The 22,880-nt window shown below is 38.7% G+C and overlaps 1 protein-coding gene across 1 annotated transcript in view; it reads left to right on the plus strand.

Annotated features, from left to right (window-relative positions):
• Positions 1 to 14,918, plus strand: part of PLPPR4 (phospholipid phosphatase related 4) — a 55,035-nt gene extending 40,117 nt beyond the window's left edge. The window contains exons 4-7 of the mRNA XM_086394452.1: positions 1,374 to 1,569; positions 3,313 to 3,370; positions 4,098 to 4,271; positions 11,044 to 14,918. Of these exons, the coding sequence (XP_086250578.1) occupies positions 1,374 to 1,569; positions 3,313 to 3,370; positions 4,098 to 4,271; positions 11,044 to 12,372 (1,757 nt within the window). The 3' untranslated portion in view covers positions 12,373 to 14,918. The remainder of the gene's footprint in view (positions 1 to 1,373; positions 1,570 to 3,312; positions 3,371 to 4,097; positions 4,272 to 11,043) is intronic.
• Positions 14,919 to 22,880: the final 7,962 nt, after the last annotated feature.

The following is a 22,880-nucleotide window of genomic DNA, read 5'->3' on the forward strand; positions in this document are numbered from 1 at the left end:
TAATAGAAAATTAAGTACCATCATCTCTTCCACTGGAGAAAAAAAAAATCTGGTCTAAATCATGCCCTAGACTCTGCCCCACTAAGAAAGGCACATTTTTGCTCCACAAAGACTGTATGGCAAGAATAATCCCCTTACCAGGATCATGAACTAAGACCAAGAAGTAAAACTTTAGGACATCTAGCTGATCTCAGAGGAAGTTTTCCTAATGTAACACAATGCCGTGGCAAAGGGGCACATAACCTCTCTGAAAAACCTCATGACTATGAGGATGCTCCATCTTATCCTGGAGAGCCCAGTCCCAGAGTCAACCACGCCCATGCCCTGGGGGCCTAGAGATGGGTAGGTTTCCTCACTTACTCATACCCCTCCCCAAGATCTTACATGCTGCTAGGAATTAGAATATAGAAATAAAGGTCCAAGGTCACGAATCTGAGGTGAATAAGTAGAGAAAGAACTGGGAGAGCGGTTGTTAGGTGACAACAGGCAGAGAAGGAAAATGCAAAAGGGGCCAGGCCAGAAGGAGAACACTGTCGGGTTACCTGGCTGCCTGTCACAGTGATTTCTATGAGCAAATCGTGAATCAGAATCTCAAGTCAGAATGACTCCAGGGTGTAGAGGGAGCAGGTAGGCTAGACTCCCAAGGATAAGACCAGGCAAGGAACTTGAAGCAAGAATGGAGATCGAATGTACAAGCCTGAATTAGGGTTTGTCAGTTTATGATTTCAAACTGGTCCCAGAAGAGAAAAGAAAGAACTTAATCAAGAGATTTAAGAATGCCATTTCTGTATTCCAAAATGAAGGAAGCCTCCCACAGCCCGGTACTTGTATGATTATTTTTTTCACCATTGGGCTGGCTTGCTGTCTTCTCTGTTTTAATTAGCATTCCTGGTATGCTAGTCATCTGTACGTAGTCATACCAGGAACCAATCCAGTAGGGTTTGCCTACTGTGTCTGGGGTGAGGAACTACTGGGGAGAGAGACCTGGGAGTACAATTCTGCTAAGCAGTTTGTAGTGATTTTGAATTTTGCTTCATTCCCCGTATTGAATCCTTTTCAAATCACACAGTTGTCATCTTAACATGTTCCAGGTATCTGTCAAGTGACCTACAGTTAATAATATTAAGAATTGGCCTGATATAACCAAACAGACAAAAATCCTTCAAATGACAACTTTGGAGATACTCATTGCCTTCAGCATCTGTTTGGAAGTTTAGAAATTTTCTTCACTATCTTCCTGAAATAAACTCAGAGAAAATGATCACAGTAGATGTCAAGGTTGTTATGTTACTGTGTAATACGCAAGATTGATGATGGCACCACACTGGCATCAAGTGCTAGCTTGGTAACAGGTTCTTTCCTTTTCTTTATAGGTGTTCATATCTTTGGACTCTGCTCTACAGCTCTTATCACAGACATTATCCAGCTCTCCACAGGCTACCAGGCACCGTACTTTCTGACTGTGTGCAAGCCAAACTACACCTCTCTGAATGTGTCTTGCAAAGAGAATTCCTACATTGTAGAAGACATTTGCTCAGGATCTGACCTTACAGTTATCAACAGCGGCAGGTTAGAAATGGAGATTATGAAAACTTCCATGTTGGTGTTTTTATTGTTCATGAATAGCTTGGGGGTATCATCATAGGCATGCCCTTTTCAATCACAATGACTTGGATTTTATTTTTCTTTTCAATTCAGTGATCTCTTTAGGGATGATACCATAGAAACCCATTGGTGGCTCCTTCCAACTCCTTCTCTCTCTCCAAATTTCAGCCCCATATTCATTCCACTCAACTTCATATCACCAAACCCCAGTCATGTTCTATAATCTCCTCTATACTAATTATGGGTTTAGAAAGAAAGAAAGTGAAGTCACTCAGTTGTGTCTGACTCTTTGCGACCCCATAGACTGCAGCCTACCAGGCTCCTGCGTCCATGGGATTTTCCAGGCAAGAGTACTGGAGTGGGGTGCCATTGCCTTCTCCGAATTATGGGTTTAGGTTATCACAAATTGGTTTATTTTAGATGTTTATAGTTAGTCACGGCTTATAATCAGTATGTGTCATGTAGTGACTTAAGTAGAAGACTATATATGATATTTCCAGCTCCGTTACATATTTTATTAAAAAAGAAATCATATGAATTTTCCTTTTGGTAGAGTTTTAAAAGAAATAGCATCTACGATTGCATGTGTCTCCTCTGAATAAACCCAGAAAGTCTGTACAGCTCCTGACCTTGCATTTCAGAAAATAAAAACTGAAAAGCTTAAGAAATTACCAAAGCATTAAACTGTTTTCAATCAATAAAAAAAAAGACAGAAACTTAGATGGCAAGAGAAGTTCAAAAGAAATAAATTACAGAAGGGTGAAGGCAGCAAAAGACTGATATAAGAATTTTATTTTTCATTCAGTCAGTTCCCAAAGATTGATTTAAGAGTCAAAAATAATTTAAATACACTTGAAGAATCAGAACCTGATATTATATAATTATATACATATGGTCCATTCAATTCAATTAATTTTGAACTTACATTTAAGACTTATATTCTATATTCTTTCTCAATTTTTCTACATTATCTTGTCTGTGTTGAATAGTAATCCATTTTATTGGGTACCAAATAATTAGGAGGTCATTAATAAAACTGAATTTTTCCCATTTTTTATTCATTAAAAGATCTCTGTTCTCCTTCTGTCTTTCACAGTCCTCTGTTCTACCTCTTGCACCTTGCTTCTTATTTAACTAAACAATATACTTTGCAATTCTTGAGATAATAGTCATTTTAAAGTGGGATAGAGAAACATTTTGCTAAAATTAGATTTTTTTCCCTATGCTTTCTAAAGTGTAAAAAACAATTCTAGACCCACTACTGTGAGAATGTAATTATTCTTTTAAATATTTATGTAAATGAAACCATATATTTAGAAGCATAGAGAAAGTTTAAAAGCATTAAAATCTAGGTTTTATAGGCTTTTACTTTAACCTGACATAATTATAACACCAATAAACAGTTATAATGCTTTCCACCCCATTTCTGCTTTCAACCAGCATTCCAATAGTGTAGAGAAGTGATCCCTTAGAAAGCTAACACTTTATACTGGAAAGTGTATCACTACCCTTCTTTAATACTAATGGTGATTAACAGTGTTTATTTTATCACTCAGATCTTTCTGCAGAAAATCAAACAGAAATTAAAGTTATTGCTTATTACCTTGCAGCTTTTTAGTTGAACATTTTAACCACTCAGTGTTCTTGAGATAATTGTTAGCAGTGTATCAGAAATAGAAGGCATAATTTGACTTCTTCCTTTGGCAGAAAATCATTCCCTTCTCAACATGCGACCCTTGCTGCCTTTGCAGCTGTGTACGTTTCGGTAAGTAACTGGGTCTTTTTCATCAAACTGTGTCCTAGAGAAAATCAGAGAAATGAGTGTTGTCTCCAAACACCAATTAGATTATATTACAGCTGGGTAATAACAGAAGAGTATAATGGCATAAAAAATAGAATTTAGTATAAACAATATAACAGTAAGATAATTTTTGAAATAGTCATAGTATTCATTTAGCCTTGTATCTCTTTTAATGTGATATTATACTTCATGAGAGAGTACTGTGAAGTACATGAATGTTAAAAACTGTAAAACTGAAAAAATTGCGTTAAGTATATACACACAGCATACACTTTCATTTCAATCATTATGTAACAGCAAATTCTAAGTAAGTGTAAGTTGATAAATGCTCTGCAATGAATTGTCACTATATCTTATTAATATAACAGTTTATTAGATTTTATGTGAAAAAATGGATTGAAATTAAATGACAAGTAACATGGAGACTAACCAGTTATCTGGCTAATTCTACTGCTTTAATTTTTTTCCAGACTTTTGTGTAATCACATAAGTGGTCTGTTATTTATTTGATGGATTTTGTCAGGCATCTCTTTTTTTTCAGGTACAGAAATTAGCCAGAGCAGGGGGAAAGGAATAGTAAAATTGACATCAAGTGTATCAGAGATTTGAGTTTACCTTTTTGTTTGATTAAAATGGAATGGAAAAAATGACCTTTTAAACATACTTACCCTGGTCCTTTCATTTTTTAAAGATGTACTTCAATTCCACACTAACGGATTCCTCTAAGCTTCTGAAACCTCTCTTGGTCTTCACCTTTATCATCTGTGGAATCATCTGTGGGCTAACACGGATAACTCAGTATAAGAATCACCCAGTTGATGTCTACTGTGGCTTTTTAATAGGAGGAGGAATTGCTCTGTACTTGGTAAATAATTTACTATTATTCAACAAAGCACAGTTTAAAAAGGAAAACATGCACAAAATGTCTTGCACTATAATAATTTACTTCCAATGTAGTTTATATCTATGAGAAAATCCCTGGCTCCTTCTCCATTCTAAGCCAAAACATATATTCTACTTTCAGTAAAATCATTTATTAAACTCATACATTGGGCCAGAAAAGGTGATTTTAGAAAGATTATCACATTTTCCCTTATCACTCTCCCACAAAAAAAAAAGTCAAGGACTGCTATTACTAGTATAATTTTATAGATGAGGAAAGTAAGTTAAAGAGAGTAGAAGTATAATGGAAAAATTATATACTTTGCCCAATAACACAAATGTGGCACCTGGACATAACTGTAATCCAGCTAATATTTAATTCTTTGTGTGTGTTTGTGCTCAGTCATGTCTGACTCTTTGCAACCCAGTGAACTATAGCCTGCTAGGCTCCTCTGTCCATGGGATTTCTTAGGCAAGAATACTGGCTTGAGTTGCCATTTCCTTCTCCAGGGTATCTTCCCAACCCAGGAATTGAACCCATGTCTCTTGCCACCTGTATTGGCAGGTGGATTCTTTACCACTGTGCCACCTGAGAAGTCCCATTGAATTCTTTAGCAACCTTCATTTCCAAACCTGATCTTCCTTTAAGGGAAATATCTTCAGCATAAGGGAACTGAAATTGTCCATTTCATTCATGCATTCATTACCTTAACATTTATTCAAAATCTGATCTGTGCCAGGTACTATACTGAGCATCACAGCACTGATAAATAAGATTTATCATTTATAAGTTTATAGTGCAAAGATTAAGAAAAGTATAAATGGTTACAATATGTTAAATGACAAAATAGGGTATAAACAAAGTACTTTGAGGATAGCAAACTGCCTAAGGAAGCTAAGGAAGGCTTCACAGAGTTATACTCATGTTTTTAAAACATGAGAGTTTCTTAGGGTTAAGAAAGGAGGAGGGCATTCAAGCTGAAGAAACTACATATGAAAAAAGATGGACATATGAATGATCAAGTCTTTGTGGAGGGTGAGGGAACAGAAGGAATGAGAGATAATGGCCACGTTTCTAGTTTGGAAGACCGGCAGATGGTGACTTCATGAGCTGACTGAATGGATTTGTACAAGCTGAATTTAAAGATCAATAGGCAGTTGAATAGTTGGGTCTGGAACTTAAAGGAGCAATGACTGGTGGAAGATAGATTTGGAAATCACGAACATTATAGGTGGAAATACCATTATAGTTATGGGAATATATAAAATTGCCAGATCCTAAGAATAAAAGTCTGACAGTGTTTCTACTGTTTCCCCATCTGTTTCCCATGAAGTGATGGGACCAGATGCCATGATCTTAGTTTTCTGAATGTTGAGCTTTAACCCAACTCTTTCACTCTCCTCTTTCACTTTCATCAAGAGGCTTTTGAGTTCCTCTTCACTTTCTGCCATAAGGGTGGTATCATCTGCATATCTGAGGTTATTGATATTTCTCCAGGCAATCTTGATTCCAGCTTGTGCTTCATCCAGCCCAGCGTTTCTCATGATGTACTCTGCATAGAAGTTAAATAAGCAGGGTGACAATATATAGCCTTAACATACTCCTTTCCCAATTTGGAACCAGTCTGTTGTTCCATGTCCAGTTCTAACTGTTGCTTCCTGACCTGCATATAGGTTTCTCAAGAAGCAGGTCAGGTGGTCTGGTATTCCCATCTCTTGAAGAATTTTCCACAGTTTATTGTGATCCACAAGTCAAAGGCTTTGGCATAGTCAATAAAGCAGAAATAGATGTTTTTCTGGAACTTTCTTGCTTTTTCCATGATCCAGCAGATGTTGGCAATTTGATCTCTGGTTCCTCTGCCTTTTCTAAAACCAGCTTGAACATCTGGAAGTTCACAGTTCACATATTACTGAAGCCTGGCTTGGAGAATTTTGAGCATTATTTTACTAGCATGTGAGATGAGTGCATTTGTGTGGTGGTTTGAGCATTCTTTGACATTGTCTTTCTTTGGAATGAAAACTGACTTTTCCCAGTCCTGTAGCCACTGCTGAGTCTTCCAAATTTCCAAACTAAGAGCATGGCATCTGGTCCCATCGCTTCATGGGAAATAGACGGGGAAACAGTGGTTGACTTTATTATTTTGGGCTCCAAAATCACTACAGATAGTGATTACAGCCATGAAATTAAAAGATGCTTACTCCTTGGAAGGAAAGTTATGATCAACCTAGATAGCACATTCAAAAGCAGAGACATTACTTTGCCAACAAAGGTCCATCTAGTCAAGGCTATGGTTTTTCCTGTGGTCATGTATGGATGTGACAGTTGGACTATAAAGAAAGCTGAGTGCCGAAGAATTGATGCTTTTGAACTGTGGTGTTGGAAAAGACTCTTGAGAGTCCCTTGGACTGCAAGGAGATCCAACCAGTCCATTCTAAAGGAGATCGGTCCTGGATGTTCATTGGAAGGACTGATGCTGAAGCTGAAACTCCAATACTTTGGCCACCTCATGCGAAGAGTTGACTCACTGGAAAAGACTCTGATGCTGGGAGGGATTGGGGGCAGGAGGAGAAGGGGACGACAGAGGATGAGATGGCTGGATGGCATCACCGACTCGATGGACATGAGTTTGAGTGAACTCCAGGAGTTGGTGATGGAGAGGGAGGCCTGGCATGCTGCGATTCATGGGGTCACAAAGAGTCAGACACGACTGAGCGACTGAAATGAACTGAACTGAAGAATAAAAGAAGCCAGGAAATCACCAATATGCAAGTAGCATGCAGAGGAAAAGGCCATAATGAAAGAAACTAAGAGGATCTACAGAGAAATAAAAATTAACTGCCTATTGGAGCAGTTCTAAATCTTGTGATCTTGGAATACTTGTGAAAAGCATTAATTAAAAAAAGGAAACATATTAAAGTGAGCAATGATTTATTTTTTTCATTTTTATATACTAGTAGCATAGTCAGGACTGTCACTTCAGATCTCATACTTCCTACTCATACTTTCTTCAGTGAAGGAGAAAGCCATCGAATGAAAATGTGTGCCAGGAACTGTGCATAAGCCTGGGTTGTCCTGGGAGTGTTCTTTGGCAACAAGTGTTAGAGAATAAGACTGAGAACTGTCACTCTCCAGTTCATGCATTGTCTGTATATGTCTTATTTTCATGGTGTCTTAGAGTCCCAAGGGTTTGGGCTCGAATCTCAGTTTTTCTGCTATTTGGCCAATTTTGTAGCCATTCAGAAGCCTGATTCTTCATCTATAAAATGGGGATAATAACTATTTGCCTCATATCATAACAAGGACTCAAACAACTATATTTATTAAGCCGAGTTCTGGGCACTGAATTCTGAACAATGTAGGTAGAGGTTATAGCTCTGAAAAGAAGAGAAGTGAAAAGCAAAGGAGAAAAGGAAAGATACACCCATCTGAATGCAGAGTTCCAAAGAGCAAGGAGAGATAAGAAAGCCTTCCTCAGTGATTGATGCAAAGAAATAGAGGAAAACAACAGAATGGGAAAGACTAGAGATCTCTTCAAGAAAATTAGAGATACCAAAGGAATATTTCATGCAAAGATGGGCTCCATAAAGGACAGAAATGGTATGGACCTAACAAGCAGATGATATTAAGAAGAGGTGGCAAGAATACACAGAAGAACTGTACAAAAAAGATCTTTACGACCCATATAATCACAATGGTGTGATCACTCACCTAGAGCCAGACATCCTGGAATGTGAAGTCAAGTGGGCTTTAGGAAGCATCACTATGAACAAAGCTAGTGGAGGTGATGGAATTCCAGTTGAGCTACTTCAAATCCTAAAAGATGATGGTGTAAAAGTGCTACACTCAATATGCCAGCAAATTTGGAAAACTCAGCAGTGGCCACAGGACTGGAAAAGGTCAGTTTTCATTCCAATCCCAAAGAAAGGGAAAGGGAAGTCGCTCAGTCGTGTCCGACTCTTCGCGACCCCATGGACTGCAGCCTACCAGGCTCCTCCGTCCATGGGATTTTCCAGGCAAGAGTACTGGAGTGGGGTGCCATCGCCTTCTCCGAATCCCAAAGAAAGGCAATGCAAAATAATGCTCAAACTACTGCACTCATCTCACATGCTAGTAAAGTAATGCTCAAAATTCTCCAAGCCAGGCTTCAGCAATATGTGAACCGTGAATTTCGAGGTGTTCAAGCTGGTTTTAGAAAAGGCAGAGGAACCAGAGATCAAATTGCCAACATCTGCTGGATCATGGAAAAAGCAAGAGAGTTTCAGAAAAACATCTATTCTGCTTTATTGACTATGCCAAAGCCTTTGACTGTGTGGATCACAATAAACTGTGAAAAATTCTTCAAGAGATGGGAATACCAGACCACCTGACCTGCTTCTTGAGAAACCTATATGCAGGTCAGGAAGCAACAGTCAGAACTGGACATGGAACAACAGACTGGTTCCAAATTAGGAAAGGAGTACATCAAGGCTATATATTGTCACCCTGCTTATTTAACTCCTATGCAGAGTACATCATGAGAAATGCTGGGCTGGAAGAACCACAAGCTGGAATCAAGATTGCCAGGAGAAATATCAATAACCTCAGATATGCAGATAACACCACCCTTATGGCAGAAAATGAAGAAGACCTAAATAGCTTCTTGATGAAAGTGAAAGAGGAAAGTGAAAAAGTTGGCTTAAAACTCAACATTCAGAAAACTAAGATCATGGCATCCGGTCCCATCACTTCATGGGAAATAGATGGGGAAACAGTGGAAACAGTGGCAGACTTTATTTTGGGGGGCTCCAAAATCTGATCTGATCTGAAAATTACTTCAGATGGTGACTGCAGCCATGAAAATAAAGACGCTTGCTCCTTGGAAGAAAAGTTATGACCAACCTAGACAGCATATTAAAAAGCAGAGACGTTACTTTGCTAACAAAGGTCCGTCTAGTCAAGGCTATAGTTTTTCCAGTAGTCATGTATGGATGTGAGAATAGGTCTATAAAGAAAGCTGAGCGCTGAAGAATTGATGCTTTTGAACTGTGTTGTTGGAGAAGACTCTTGAGAGTCCCTTGATCAGCAAGGAGATCCAACCAGTCCATCCTAAAGGAAATCAGTCCTGAGTGTTCATTGGAAGGACTGATGCTAAAGCTGAAACTTCAATACTTTGGCCACCTGATGGGAAAAACTGACTCATTAGAGAAGACCCTGATGGTGGAAAAGATTTAAGGCAGGAGGAGAAGGGGACAATAGAGGATGAGATGGTTGGATGGCATCACTGACTCATTGGACATGAGTTTGAGTAAACTCTGGGAGTTGGTGATGGACACGGTAGCCTGGCGTGCTGCAGTCCATGGGGTTGCTAAGAGTCAGACACGACTGAGCAACTGAACTGAACTGAACTGATGTACAGTCTGGTGGAAGATGGTCCTAGATGTATGAATTTAAATATAATTATTAATGGAACATGAGGTAGAGATTGTTTACCCTGAAAACTTTTGTAGTGAGAACATAGATAGGTATTGTTTAGAAGAAGATTTTAGCCAGGAATTGAAATACTTGGAGAGGGAGAAGCCTGACTTTATTCTGTTCCTGTTTACACTCTGCCTTGAAATTATTAATTTATCCATTTTAAGCCTATGCCCTTGTTCATTGTTAGGCACTCTACAAAATATCACATCTGTGGAATTCCTTTGGTTTGGTCTGAAAATTAGACAGTGGCTCCCTTCTGTTGAGCTTAACATGCAAATAGTTATCTGCTTCTTGCTCTTATCTCTAAACTAAGCATCTCAAAAACTGAAAATTCAGCAGGTATTAGATCTTTTGCATGTCAAAAGGTTAAAAAATTCTGAATCTTATCTTTAGCCTTTATCAGATTTTTATCCCCAAAATCTAAAAAAAAAAAAAAAAAAAATTTTGATCACCTGAGTGTGAAGACAAGATTAAATAAAATTCAGCTTAAGTTTAGTGTAATAATACTGAGCTTATCAAATATAACTTTCAAAATTTAAGATCAGGTTTTAGGTGGAAAAAAACTAAGAACCCAATATAGGGACAGTTTCTGCCCTCTTTTCCCAGAACATTCTGTAAAATGCTGCACACATAGTGCTGAGCTCCATGTCAGCTGCGAGGATGTGTGTCTCTGACCTCAATACAAAACCTATGTCATATTTTATGAATGATTTGTTGTTCTGCATTTCCACATGCAGGTATGATTGAATGGTATGATTTCAATCGTACCATCATGAGGTATGACTGAAAATGGAAGGTAAAGTACATCAGTTAAGCCATCTGAGGTGTCACTCAACAAGCAGTTCATAAATCCAGGAAAATGAATTGCTTTGAAAAAACAGAAGATGGTTGATTCACGTTGTTGCATGGCAGACACCAACACAACATTGTAAAGCAATTTCCATCTAATTGAAAAATAAATTTTAAAAAGAAAAACAGAAGAATGCCCTTATTTCTCTCATTGTCTGACTTCTCTTCTCAATACAGAGGATAAGACTGTCCAAAACATCTGGTGGGATGGAGAAAGAGAAAACCCAACTAATAATGAAAAATAATGGACTTTATAGTTCTGAAGAGTTAGTTCAGTGGCTGATGATATAACTTACAACTATTTCCTGAGTAACTGTACTTTTAGTTTTGGTTGTTTGTGTCAGTGGGGTATAGCGAACACATCTTTATGTGCCTCACTACATCCTCCAATGCAAACTCTCAGTAACCATGTCGTCTGGTGCCTGATGTTTATTGTTTCTCCCAACACTAGGGTCTGTATGCTGTGGGGAATTTTCTGCCTAGCGAAGAGAGTGTGTTTCAGCACAGAGAAGCCCTCAGGTCTCTGACAGACCTCAATCAAGACCCCAGCCGAGTTTTAGCTGCTAAAAATGGTAGCAGCACTGACGGAATTGCTCACACTGAAGGCATCCTGAACCGAAACCATAGAGATGCTAGCTCCTTGACCAACCTCAAAAGGGCAAATGCAGATGTAGAAATCATCACTCCACGGAGCCCCATGGGGAAGGAGAACATGGTTACCTTCAGCAATACCTTGCCTAGAGCCAACACCCCATCCGTGGAAGACCCTGTGAGAAGAAACGCCAGCATTCATGCCTCGATGGATTCTGCTAGATCCAAGCAGCTCCTCACCCAGTGGAAGAACAAGAATGAAAGCCGCAAGCTGTCTCTGCAGGTTATAGAGACCGAGCCGGGACAGTCACCACCCAGATCCATTGAAATGAGATCAAGCTCGGAGCCGTCCAGGGTGGGGGTCAATGGAGACCACCACGCTCCCAGCAGCAATCAGTATCTCAAGATCCAGCCTGGCACCGTCCCTGGGTGTAACAATAGCATGCCTGGGGGACCAAGAGTGTCCATTCAATCCCGCCCCGGGTCCTCACAGTTAGTACACATCCCTGAAGAGACGCAGGAAAACATAAGCACCTCCCCCAAAAGCAGCTCTGCTCGGGCCAAGTGGCTGAAAGCTGCGGAGAAGACTGTGGCTTGTAATAGAAGCAACAGCCAGCCTCGCATCATGCAAGTCATAGCCATGTCCAAGCAGCAGGGTGTCCTCCAAAGCAGCCCCAAGAACACTGAAGGCAGCACAGTCTCCTGCACCGGCTCCATCCGATACAAAACCCTGACAGACCACGAACCCAGTGGGATCGTGAGGGTTGAGGCCCACCCGGAGAACAACAGGCCCATCATACAGATCCCGTCCACCGAAGGCGAAGGCAGTGGCTCCTGGAAATGGAAAGCCCCTGAAAAGGGCAGCCTTCGCCAAACGTACGAGCTCAACGATCTCAACAGGGACTCAGAAAGCTGTGAGTCCCTGAAAGACAGTTTTGGTTCCGGAGATCGAAAGAGAAGCAACATTGACAACAGTGAGCATCACCACCACGGAATCACCACCATCCGCGTCACCCCGGTAGAGGGCAGCGAAATCGGTTCAGAGACTCTGTCCGTTTCTTCCTCCCGCGACTCCACCCTGCGGAGAAAGGGCAACATCATTTTAATCCCTGAAAGAAGCAACAGCCCCGAAAACACGAGGAATATCTTCTACAAGGGAACCTCCCCAACACGGGCTTATAAGGATTGAGTGATAGTCATTCAAATCACTTGAGTCACCCCAAGAGACAACGTGTTGATTCTACCAGTGCTCTGTTTCAGCAAATCGGGAACCTTCTCACCAAACTAGAGTATCCACCATCAGCCCGCGATTCACTGACTCTCGAGAACTATTCCACCCAAGCTTGTAGACTTCACATCAAGGGAAGGGAAAAGCACAATGCAAGAACCTAACTCATGCGATAATGTGAAGACTCTTCCTAAGACCTACCTTCAAACGCAAAACGTTTGCAGAGGGCAATATCAAAAGAAAGCGGTTTCCTTCAGTGTATACTATCGTACTTCCTGAATGTGCCAACTTTAGGGTTCTTTCTTTATAATTAGCTGTGGGAATCCAGAACACACGTTTTCCCTGCAGCAGAGGCCATGCAGTATTATATATTCATTTTGCAGAATCTGCACCAAAAGCTCAATATGGGTGGTGCTGATTATTATAGTACATATATGGTGTAAACTCTCAATTTCTATTTAGCTGTGAAATAGTGGTGTGCAATTCCTTGTCAAAGAAATGCTACTGTTATTAAGAAGATGTTGGCTTCTTTGTGTTAGAATAGGACACCCTGCAGCTTCTCTGTAGTGGCTCAGTCACAGTCAAAAAATGAAAAGGTATTGTGCATTTCTTCAAAAGTTTGCTTTCTTCAACAACAAAAATTTATAAGGATATTTTCAGTGAAAGGGAATAACCAGTACTTTTCTGCATAGCTTTTTGCTGTTTACTTTTTATTTCAAGTTACTGCTAATGAAAAATCAGTTTTTAGTGAGTAAATTTGCATAATTTAAAATATTATTTTAGAGTTTTTTGAAATTGATGTGATCATATTTTGCATTTTATGGCTTCTCCTTTATTTATTGACTTAAATTTTTATGTTATAGATACATTCTATTTTTAATGCAGAAATAACAGTTGATATTCCTTGAGCAAAATATACTGCTGTGAATTTATAAACAAGAAATATGAACCAAAACTTGACATTGTGGGTTACACTGCCAGCAGTGTTGATCATATGTTAACCTTAGATGTTTCCAGCCAGCTGGCTTAAACTTCTAACTTAAGTAATCCAAAATTTTCATTTTGTTCCAGATTATTAACATTTTTTGATATCCTGATAACCAGTTAAAGTCACAGTGATTGGGTTTTGCCATCTTCTCTAAAATATTTTGTTATTTGTATACTAACAGGATGAATCTAAAAAAAAAAAAGAAAATTGATAAGTAAAAATATCTCACAGTGTACATTAAGAATGTATTTCTTCAAAATAGATAGGCACAGTTTTTGTGCTCAACTACAAATAACAGTTTTTGCTACCTATCTTGAATGAAGCCTTCAACTTAAATCAATGGAAACCAATATTGTCAATAAGAAGAAAGTAAAAGCAAAACATTTTGAGGTGTTTTTCCAACATAAAACTTTAAGTATGAAGAAATATTTGGTTCTTGTAATTTCGCATTTAACCTTTTTACACCATTTCCTAAGAATTCTGATGTACATCTCATGATTGCCATGGGGACAAAAGGTAACAACAATGCAGGTTAATCTTAGTTCAGTTTTCACTGAGAGCAGAAGTAGTTGTTTAGAGATGAGTAAGTACCACATTCTTAATCAACTTCTGCTGGAAAAGGGCAGAGCTTTCTAGAGTAACCAACCTCCTACGGCATTAGGGATTTAGCTGAAACCATCAGAACTGAAAACTCTGGCAATAAAATACAGATTCAACTATATCCCTTCTGGCAATTTCCTTCTCAGAGAGGGGAGTGGGAGTAAAATGTTGCCTTCCCCACTTCTCACCACCACCACCATTATGACACTCCTACTGGCTTTTGCCAATTATAGAGAGAAAGGTGGATTGGTTTTAGTGCTCTGAAGAAAAAAAAAAAAGCTGCAGCATTTCAGGTGCAGTATGATATTTGCTAATCTTTCCTATTTCTTAACAAAAGATTTTAAAGTACTTCTCTAGTCACTGAAGTTTTTTTTTTTTTCTTTACATGAATATTGATATATTCTTTTTCTACTCAAAGTGCCAAAGGCTACAGTTTTTAATGACTTAAATTGTACCACATTGTTAAGGAAATATATAATGATGGTCGCTAGAACTCAGACCTCTGCATGTGTATTTGATAACACATCTTTTGTAAACAAAAGATTACAAAGAATTATTTGTTTACATTCCACTGGTACCTTAATTTAAAACAAATGAGACTAACAGGTGGTATCTCTTCTTAGTGTTCTATTTATCTTATTTGCTAATGAGAGCACTTCTTCCTTTGTTAGGCTGTGCTTTATTGATAAAACCAAGTATTGAATAAAGAGAGTTAATTATCTTTTTAAAGTAAATAAAATTATGAAGATATATATGATATATATAAAGTATTGTGTTTAATAAAATGTTATGCAATGTTTTCCAAACTGATAAAGTTTGTAAAGTGCTATAATGTATTTTGTTAAGTACAGATCAGAGCTATTGTGTGAGTATATTGTGCTAACATCATAGAAATAAAGATTAGATTTCTTCATCAAAATTGGAGCATTTTGGTCTTTTACTTCAGAGTATGAATTGATAATACTTTATAGGAAAACAGCTGAAAAAATTAGAATGACCCAGAACTGATTATAATTAGAAGAAAGTATTGCACTAAGAAGGAAAAGCTTCTCAAACTATGACATAATGTTTCCTTATCGTTTAGAATTTTGGTTTTATGCTTATTAAAGAAGTTCTTTTAAATTTATTTAGACCTAGATTTTTCACATATCAATGTTACAGAGTATTGAAAAAGAAAATGGGAAAGAATCATTTGTGTAAGTACCCCTTATACTATGATTGGATAAGTAACCCTGATCCTAATACATTTCTCATGAGGTATCAGGTGAGTGGTTTCTGGGTTATACATGTAAGAAGTTATCATTAAAGCCATATCATTTATGCCTTTTACAGGTCAAGTCTTTACTTGATATCTATGGGTTATTTCATATTCAAATTCAAATTGAATATGGAAATTCATTATTCAGAACGTAATTTAATTAAAATAATTGAAGGAAATCAAAAGGAATTGAAATGGTTTAATCTAAAAGGGAAATGTGGCCTGGAAAATGGGTAATGGTTTGTTTGTGACTGAGTGTTTAATTTTCTCTGCTTATTAAATGTCTCCTGTCTTTATTCTGTAGAAAGTTTCTACTATGCTCTAAGATCAAATGCTACAGTTTGAAGGAAATATAGATTTCAGTCATAGTATATGATATTGTAGGCTTCCTTGGTGATTCATGGTAAAGAATCTGCCTGCAATGCGGGAGACCTGGGTTCCATCCCTGGGTTGGGAAGATCCCCTGGAGGAAGGCATGGCAACCCACTTTAGTATTCTTACCTGGAGAATCCCCATGGACAGAAGAACCTGGTGGGCTACAGTCCATGGGGTCGCAAAGAGTTGGACGTGACTGAGCGACTTCACTTTCACTTTTCACTTTCATGCATTGGAGAAGGAAATGGCAACCCATTCCAGTGTTTTTGCCTGGAGAATCCCAGGGACAGAGGAGCCTGGTGGGCTGCCATCTATGGGGTCACACAGAGTCAGACATGACTGAAGCGACTTAGCAGCAGCAGCAGAGTGACTAAGCACAGCACATATGATATTACAGATGAGACCCAATAATGGGAGATTCCCAGAGACAATGCTTCCTAATAGTTAAAAAGAAAAAAAAAAAAAGAAAACAAAATGTCTAGATGAGTCCTCTGATACAGAAATGATTCTCATTTCACTGGCCAAACGATGGTCAATAAAAGTCCCTAACTGCTAGTGTTTATTCACTATCATCAATGAGAAGGAGGGGCAAACTGAGCAAAGCTATAGTTCTGCCGCCAATTCTATTTAACAGACTTATTGAGTGTTCATTTTGTCTCCTTTACTCCTTCTTCATTAAGATTTTCAGTCATAGCCTAAGAGAAAAACCTATCTAAACTCTAGGGTTAGATTTTAAAAATAGTACAGTTGACAAGTAGGTGAATGAGTTTAAAGAAGAAAAAAAATATGAAATCATATTCATGTATAATCTCCCTTTCTCTCAGTCACCTCCTGACACTTTACACCTGGCTACTAACCGGTTCTATTCCTGGGTTGGGAAGAACCCCTGGAGAAGGAAATGGCAACCGTTCAGTATTCTTGACTGGAGAATTCTATGGACAGAGGAGCCTGAAGGGCTACAGTCCATGTGTTTGCAGAGTCGAACATGACTAAGTGACTAACACACACACACAAACACACACACTAACTTATAGAAAGAAAGCTAGATATTCTCTATAAGAGGAATTTCCCCCCCACAAATTCCCTTGTTGTAGTTTGTAACTTCTAGTCTGTGATATACTTCTGAGAAAAGATATGTGGTTTTCAGTATTAGGTAAACTAATTTCACTCCACCTCCAGCCCAGTCTTTCCCATTCTGCACCTAAACTAAATAATCACAGATATTTCTGGAGGTATGTGTGTTTGTGTAAGTCATTCAGTTGTGCCTGACTCTCTGTGACCCCATAGACTGTAGCCCAATAGGCTCTTCTGTCAATGGGATTCCCAGGCAAGAATACTGGAATGAGTTGCCATTTCCTTCTCCAGGGGATCTTCCCAACCCAGGAATTGAACCCCGGTCTCCTGCATTGCAGGTAGATTCTTTACCATCTGAGCCACCAGAGTATAAAAAGAGGTATTAAAAAAAATAAACTCAAAATAAGTCAAAGACTTAAATGTAAAATGTAAAACTAAAAAATTTTTAGAAAAAAATATAGGAGAAAATCTTTAGGATATAGAACAAAGACTAGCTGCTAGTCCCTGGTTAGATATGTGTCTGCAAATATTTTGTTTTCAGTCTGTAGTTATCCATCATCCTTTGAGTAGAGTCTTTCAAAGAGCAAAGTTATTATTTTTGATGAGGTTCAATTTATCTTTTCTCTTTATGGGTTATTTTTTAAAATTCAAATCTAGACTATATAAAAAATCCTCAAAACTCAACAGTAAAAACTTCAATAACAGTAAACAGAAGAGACTAAAAGAGAAAAACAGTAAAATAAAAATGATCAAAGACATGAAGAGACATTTCAAAGAGGCTATATAGATAACAAATAAGCATGTGAATAGATGTTCAAAACTATTAGTCATTTCAGAAATACAAATTAAAATCACAATGAAATATTACTACATACCTATAAAGATGAAATTTAAAAAATTATAATGCCAAACGCTAACAAGAATGTAGACAAACTGCATCACTGACACATTGCTGGTGGGAATATAAAATAGTATAACCTATTTGCAAAACCAAATTTACATTTATATTTCCTACTCTTGGGCATTTATCCACAGAAATAAAAATTTATGTCCACAAGAAATTCATCTCAGTTTTATTAATAATAGCCCCAAACTGAAAATAATCCTGATGTCCTTCCTTGAGTGAGTTGTTAAACAAACTGTTATACAACCATATCATGGACTACTACTCATCAATAAAAAGAAATGAACTATGATACATGCAACTGAATGAATCTCCAGGGTGCTATGCTGAATGATGGAGAAGGCAATGGCACCCCACTCCAGTACTCTTGCCTGGAAAAATCCCATGGATGGAGGAGCCTGGTAGGCTGCAGTCCATGGGGTCACGAATAGTCGGATACGACTGAGCGAGTTCACTTTCACTTTTCACTTTCATGCATTGGAGAAAGAAATGGCAACCCACTCAAATGTTCTTGCCTGGAGAATCCCAGGGAAGGGGGCGCCTGGTGGGCTGCCGTCTATGGGGTCACACAGAGTCGGACATGACTGAAGTGACTTAGCAGTAGCAGTATGCTGAATGAAAAAACCAAAAGGTTACACCTGTATGATTCCATCTCACACAACACAGATAGGAGCAGTCCATGGCTAGAGAAGTTGTTTTACCATCTTTAATATATGGCTTCCAAAATTGCTCTAGTTGACATGATTTCCCAGAAGGATTGGGGTTAGGAAGGAGGAAGTCAAGGATAAGCAGCTTTGTCTTGAACAAAATGACACTGAAGTTGTATCTGTCATGTATAATCCACCCAGTGGGAGCAAACTGGATTATCCTGTGGCAAAAGATGCCAGAGAATGTAGTCTCTTGGTCAGAGAACTTATTACCAACTAAAAGTTTGTGTCTTCTCTAACCAGATGGAAAAGAATCAGAATGGTTTATAAATGAGAACAGTCTCTGTCATACAGCTTCAAGACTCTTCATAGTACAATGTATAGACCCTTATAAGCCACTACTTTTCCATACAAACCTATTGTGCAACAGGCTTCACTTCTACATTTGTGTGTGTATTTGGCTGTATGTCTGTGGTTTAATTTTAACTCTCCTTCCAGAAAGTCTTTGCATTCATTTTTAAATCTCTTTTGTCCTTCAAGACTAAATTTCAATCTTCCCCTATACAACTTTAGAGCTAGAAGGGACTTCAGATATCTCACATCCTTTTAGGTATAATAGCCTAATTATCTACGTCTCAAGAAAAGTAAGACACATGAGAAGTGACTTACTCAGAGTCACACAACTGGTAGGTTCCAGGAGGGTATTGAGAGCAGGAAACAACTACCTTGTGTTCATTTTGTAATTCCTACTGTTTAGCACATCACCTACCACATAGGTTAGACAGTAAGAAAACATTCACAATGAATGAATGTTTGAATGAATGAATGAAATATTGTGACACCACAGTTGGTACCTTTTTCAAAAAGGTTGAGAATGTTTGTATACCTGTGTTTTTCATGACCAGTGTATTCATACTTATATAATTTGTACAATTAATCACCAATTTAACAAGACATTGAATATTTACTACACACTATACTGTAACCTCCTTATATGCAGCATCTAACACAATAAATGATCAACAAATATCAGAATATTTGAAAGAGTTCAGTATGTTCTACCTATTATGTATGAAAAATTCATGAAAATAAGTAAATAGAATTTATTATATAAAGTTAAAAATATGAAGGGTCTTGGAACAGAAAGGAACAGTTGTTCATTTTATTTCTCTCTGAAGTTCCACAGTTCTCAGAAATCCCTTCACGATTTTGAAGCCAATTTATTTATATTTTTCTCTTTTTTCTTATTTGAAGCATCTTTTAAAAATGTTGACATGGTGTAAGCCAGATTTCTTGGAACAAGCTGTCTTCTCACAATAGATGTGATTTTGCAACAGTTGTTTGTTCAAATGTTCCCACCTCCACAGTAATTTCTGTAGAGGCAAGTGCCAATGAAGAATACTTATTATACTTAAGCTATCGCTAAAATGTGAAAGTTGCTCAGTCCTGTCTAACTCTTGGCGACCCCATGGACTAGTTCTCCAAGCCAGAATACTGGCATGGGTAGCTTTTCCCTTTCTCCAGTGTATCTTTCCAACCCAGGAATCAAACCAGGGATCTCCTGCATTGCAGGTGGATTCTTTACCACCTGAGCTATCAGGGAAGCCCCGTGTGTTTTTCATGGCCAATGTAGTCAAACTTATATAATTTGTACAATTAATCACCAATTAATAAGACATTGATATTTACTACACATTAAATTGTAAACTCTTTATATGCACCAGGATCCAGAGACCCAACAGAGAGTAAGCCAGAACTGTGTTTGAGTATCTCCTGCAGAGGTATGAGTCAGTAGTAGCCTGCCACCAGGGCAGGGGCTCCGGGTGCAACAGACCCGGGTATGGCAAAAGCCTTCTTGAAGGAGGTCACCATTAACCTCACCATAGAACTTACATAGGACTGGGAAAACAGTGTCCTGGAGAGCACAAACAAAATCTTGTATGCACCAGGACCCAGGAGAAAGGAGCAGTGGCCTTACAAAAGACTGACCCAGATTGCCCATGAGTGTCCAGGAGTCTCCAGCAGAGGCATGGGTTGGAGGTAGCCTGCTGCAGGGTCAGGGGCACTGAGTGTGGCAGTGTCTGCACGGGACCTTTTGAAGGAGGTCTCCATTATCTTCATTACCTCCACCATAGTTTGGCCTCAGGTCAAACAACAGGGAGAGAACACACACCCCCGGCCCATCAACAGAAAATTGGATTAAAGATTTACAGAGCATGGCCTCACCCATCACAACAAGACCCAGTTTCTCCCTCAGTCAATCTCTCCCATCAGGAAGCTTCCATAAGCCTCTTGTTCTTCTCCATCAGAAGGCAGACAGAAGGAAAACCACAATCACAGAAAACTAACCAAACTGATCACATGGACCACAGCCTTGCCTAACTCAATGAAACTATGAGCATGCCATGTAGGGCCACCCAAATGGATGGGTCATGGTGGAGAGTTCTGACAAAATGTGGTCCACTGGAGAAACGAATGGCTAACCACTTCAGTATTCTCCCTTTGAGAATCCATGAACAGTATGAAAAGGCAAAAAGATAGGACACTGAAAGATAAATTTCCCCAGGTCGGTAGGTGCCCAATATGCTACTGGAGATAGGTAGAGAAATAACTCCAGAAAGAATGAAGAGATGGAGTCAAAGCAAAAATAACACCCAGCTGTGGATGTGACTGGTGATGGAAGTCAAGTCCGATGCTGTAAAGAGCAATATTGCATAGGAACCTGGAATGTTAGATCCATGAATCAAGGCAAATAGGAAGTGCTCAAACAGGAGATGACAGGAGTCAAGATTGACATTTTAGGAATCAGCAAACTAAAATGGACTGCAATGGGTGAATTTAACTCTGATGACCATTATATCTACTACTGTGGGCAAGAATCCCTTAGAAAAAATGGAGTAGCCATCATAGTAAACAAGAGTCTGAAATTCACTACTTGGATGCAATCTCAAAAACAACAGAATGATCTCTGTTCATTTCCAAGGCATATCATTCAATATCACAGTAATCCAAGTCTATGCCCTGACTAGTAAGGCTGAAGAAGCTGAAATTGAATGGTTCTGTGAAGACCTACAAGACCTTCTAGAACTAACACCCCAAAAAGATGTCCTTTTCATTATAGGGGACTGGAATGCAAAAGTAGGAAGTCAGGAGATACCTGGCGTAATAGGCAAATTTGGCCTTGGGGTACAAAATGAAGCAGGTTAAGGGCTAACAGAGTTTTGCCAACAGAAAGCACTGGTCATAGCAAACACCCTCTTCCAACAACCTGTAAGAGAAGACTCTACTCTGGACATCACCAGATGGTCAGTACTGAAATCAGATTGATTATATTCTTTGCAGCCAAAGAGAGAAAAGCTTTATACAGTCAGCAAAAACAAGACTGGGAGTTGACTGTGGCTCAGATCATGAACTCCTTATTGCCAAACTCAGCCTTAAATTGAAGAAAGTAGGGAAAACCACTAGACCATACACATATGACCTAAATCATATCCCTTACAATTATACAGTGGAAGTGACAAATAGATTCAAGGGGTTAGATCTGATAGACAGAGTGCCTGAAGAACTAAGGACGGAAGTTCATGACATTGTATAGGAGGCAGTGACCAATACCACCTTGAAGAAAAAGAAATGCAAAAAGGCAAAATGGTTGTCTGAGGAGGCCTTACAAATAGCTGAGAAAATAAGAGAAGTGAAAGTCAAAGGAGAAAAGGAAAGATATACCTACTTGAATGCAGAGTTCCAAAGACTAGCAAGGAGAGATAAGAAAGCCTTCTTCAGTGACTGATGCAAAGAAATAGAGGAAAACAATAAAATGGGAAAGACTAGAGATCCCTCAAGAAAATTAGAGATACAAAGGGAACATTTCATGCAAAGATGGGCTCGATAAAGGACAGAAATGGTATGGACCTAACAGAAGCAGAAGATATTAAGAAAAGGTAGCAAGAATACACAGAAGAACTATACAAAAAAGATTTTCATGACTTAGATAACCACGATGGTGTGATCACTCACCTAGAGCCAGCCATCCTGGAATGCAAAGTCAAGTGGGTCTTAGGAAACATCACTATGAACAAAGCTAGTGGAGGTGATGGAATTCCAGTTGAGATATTTCAAATCCTGAAAGATGAAGCTGTGAAAGGGCTACACTCAATATGCCAGCAAATTTGGAAAACTCAACAGTGGCCACAGGACTGGAAAAGATCAGTTTTCATTCCAATCCCAAAGAAAGGTAATGCCAAAGAATGTTCAAACTACCACACAATTGCACTCATCTCACACTCTATCAAAGAAATGCTTAAAATTCTCCTAGGCAGGCTTCAACAGTATGTGAACCATGAACTTCCAGATGTTCAAGCTGGATTTAGAAAAGGCAGATGAACCAGAGATCAAATTGCCAACATTTGCTGGAGCATCAACAAAGCTAGAGAGTTCCAGAAAAACATCTACTTCTGCATTATTCACTATGCCAAAGCCTTTGACTGTGTGCATCACAACAAACTGTGGAGAATTCTTCAAGAGATGAGAATACCAGATCACCTGTCCTGCCTCCTGAGAAACCTGTATGCAGGTCAAGAAGCAACAATTAGAACTGGACATGGAAAAACAGACTGGTTCCAATTT

Source organism: Bos grunniens, chromosome 3 (genome assembly GCF_055505025.1).
Source record: "Bos grunniens cultivar Pamir isolate PY7600 chromosome 3, Bosgru_T2T1.0, whole genome shotgun sequence".
Classification (NCBI taxonomy): Eukaryota; Metazoa; Chordata; class Mammalia; order Artiodactyla; family Bovidae; genus Bos; species Bos grunniens.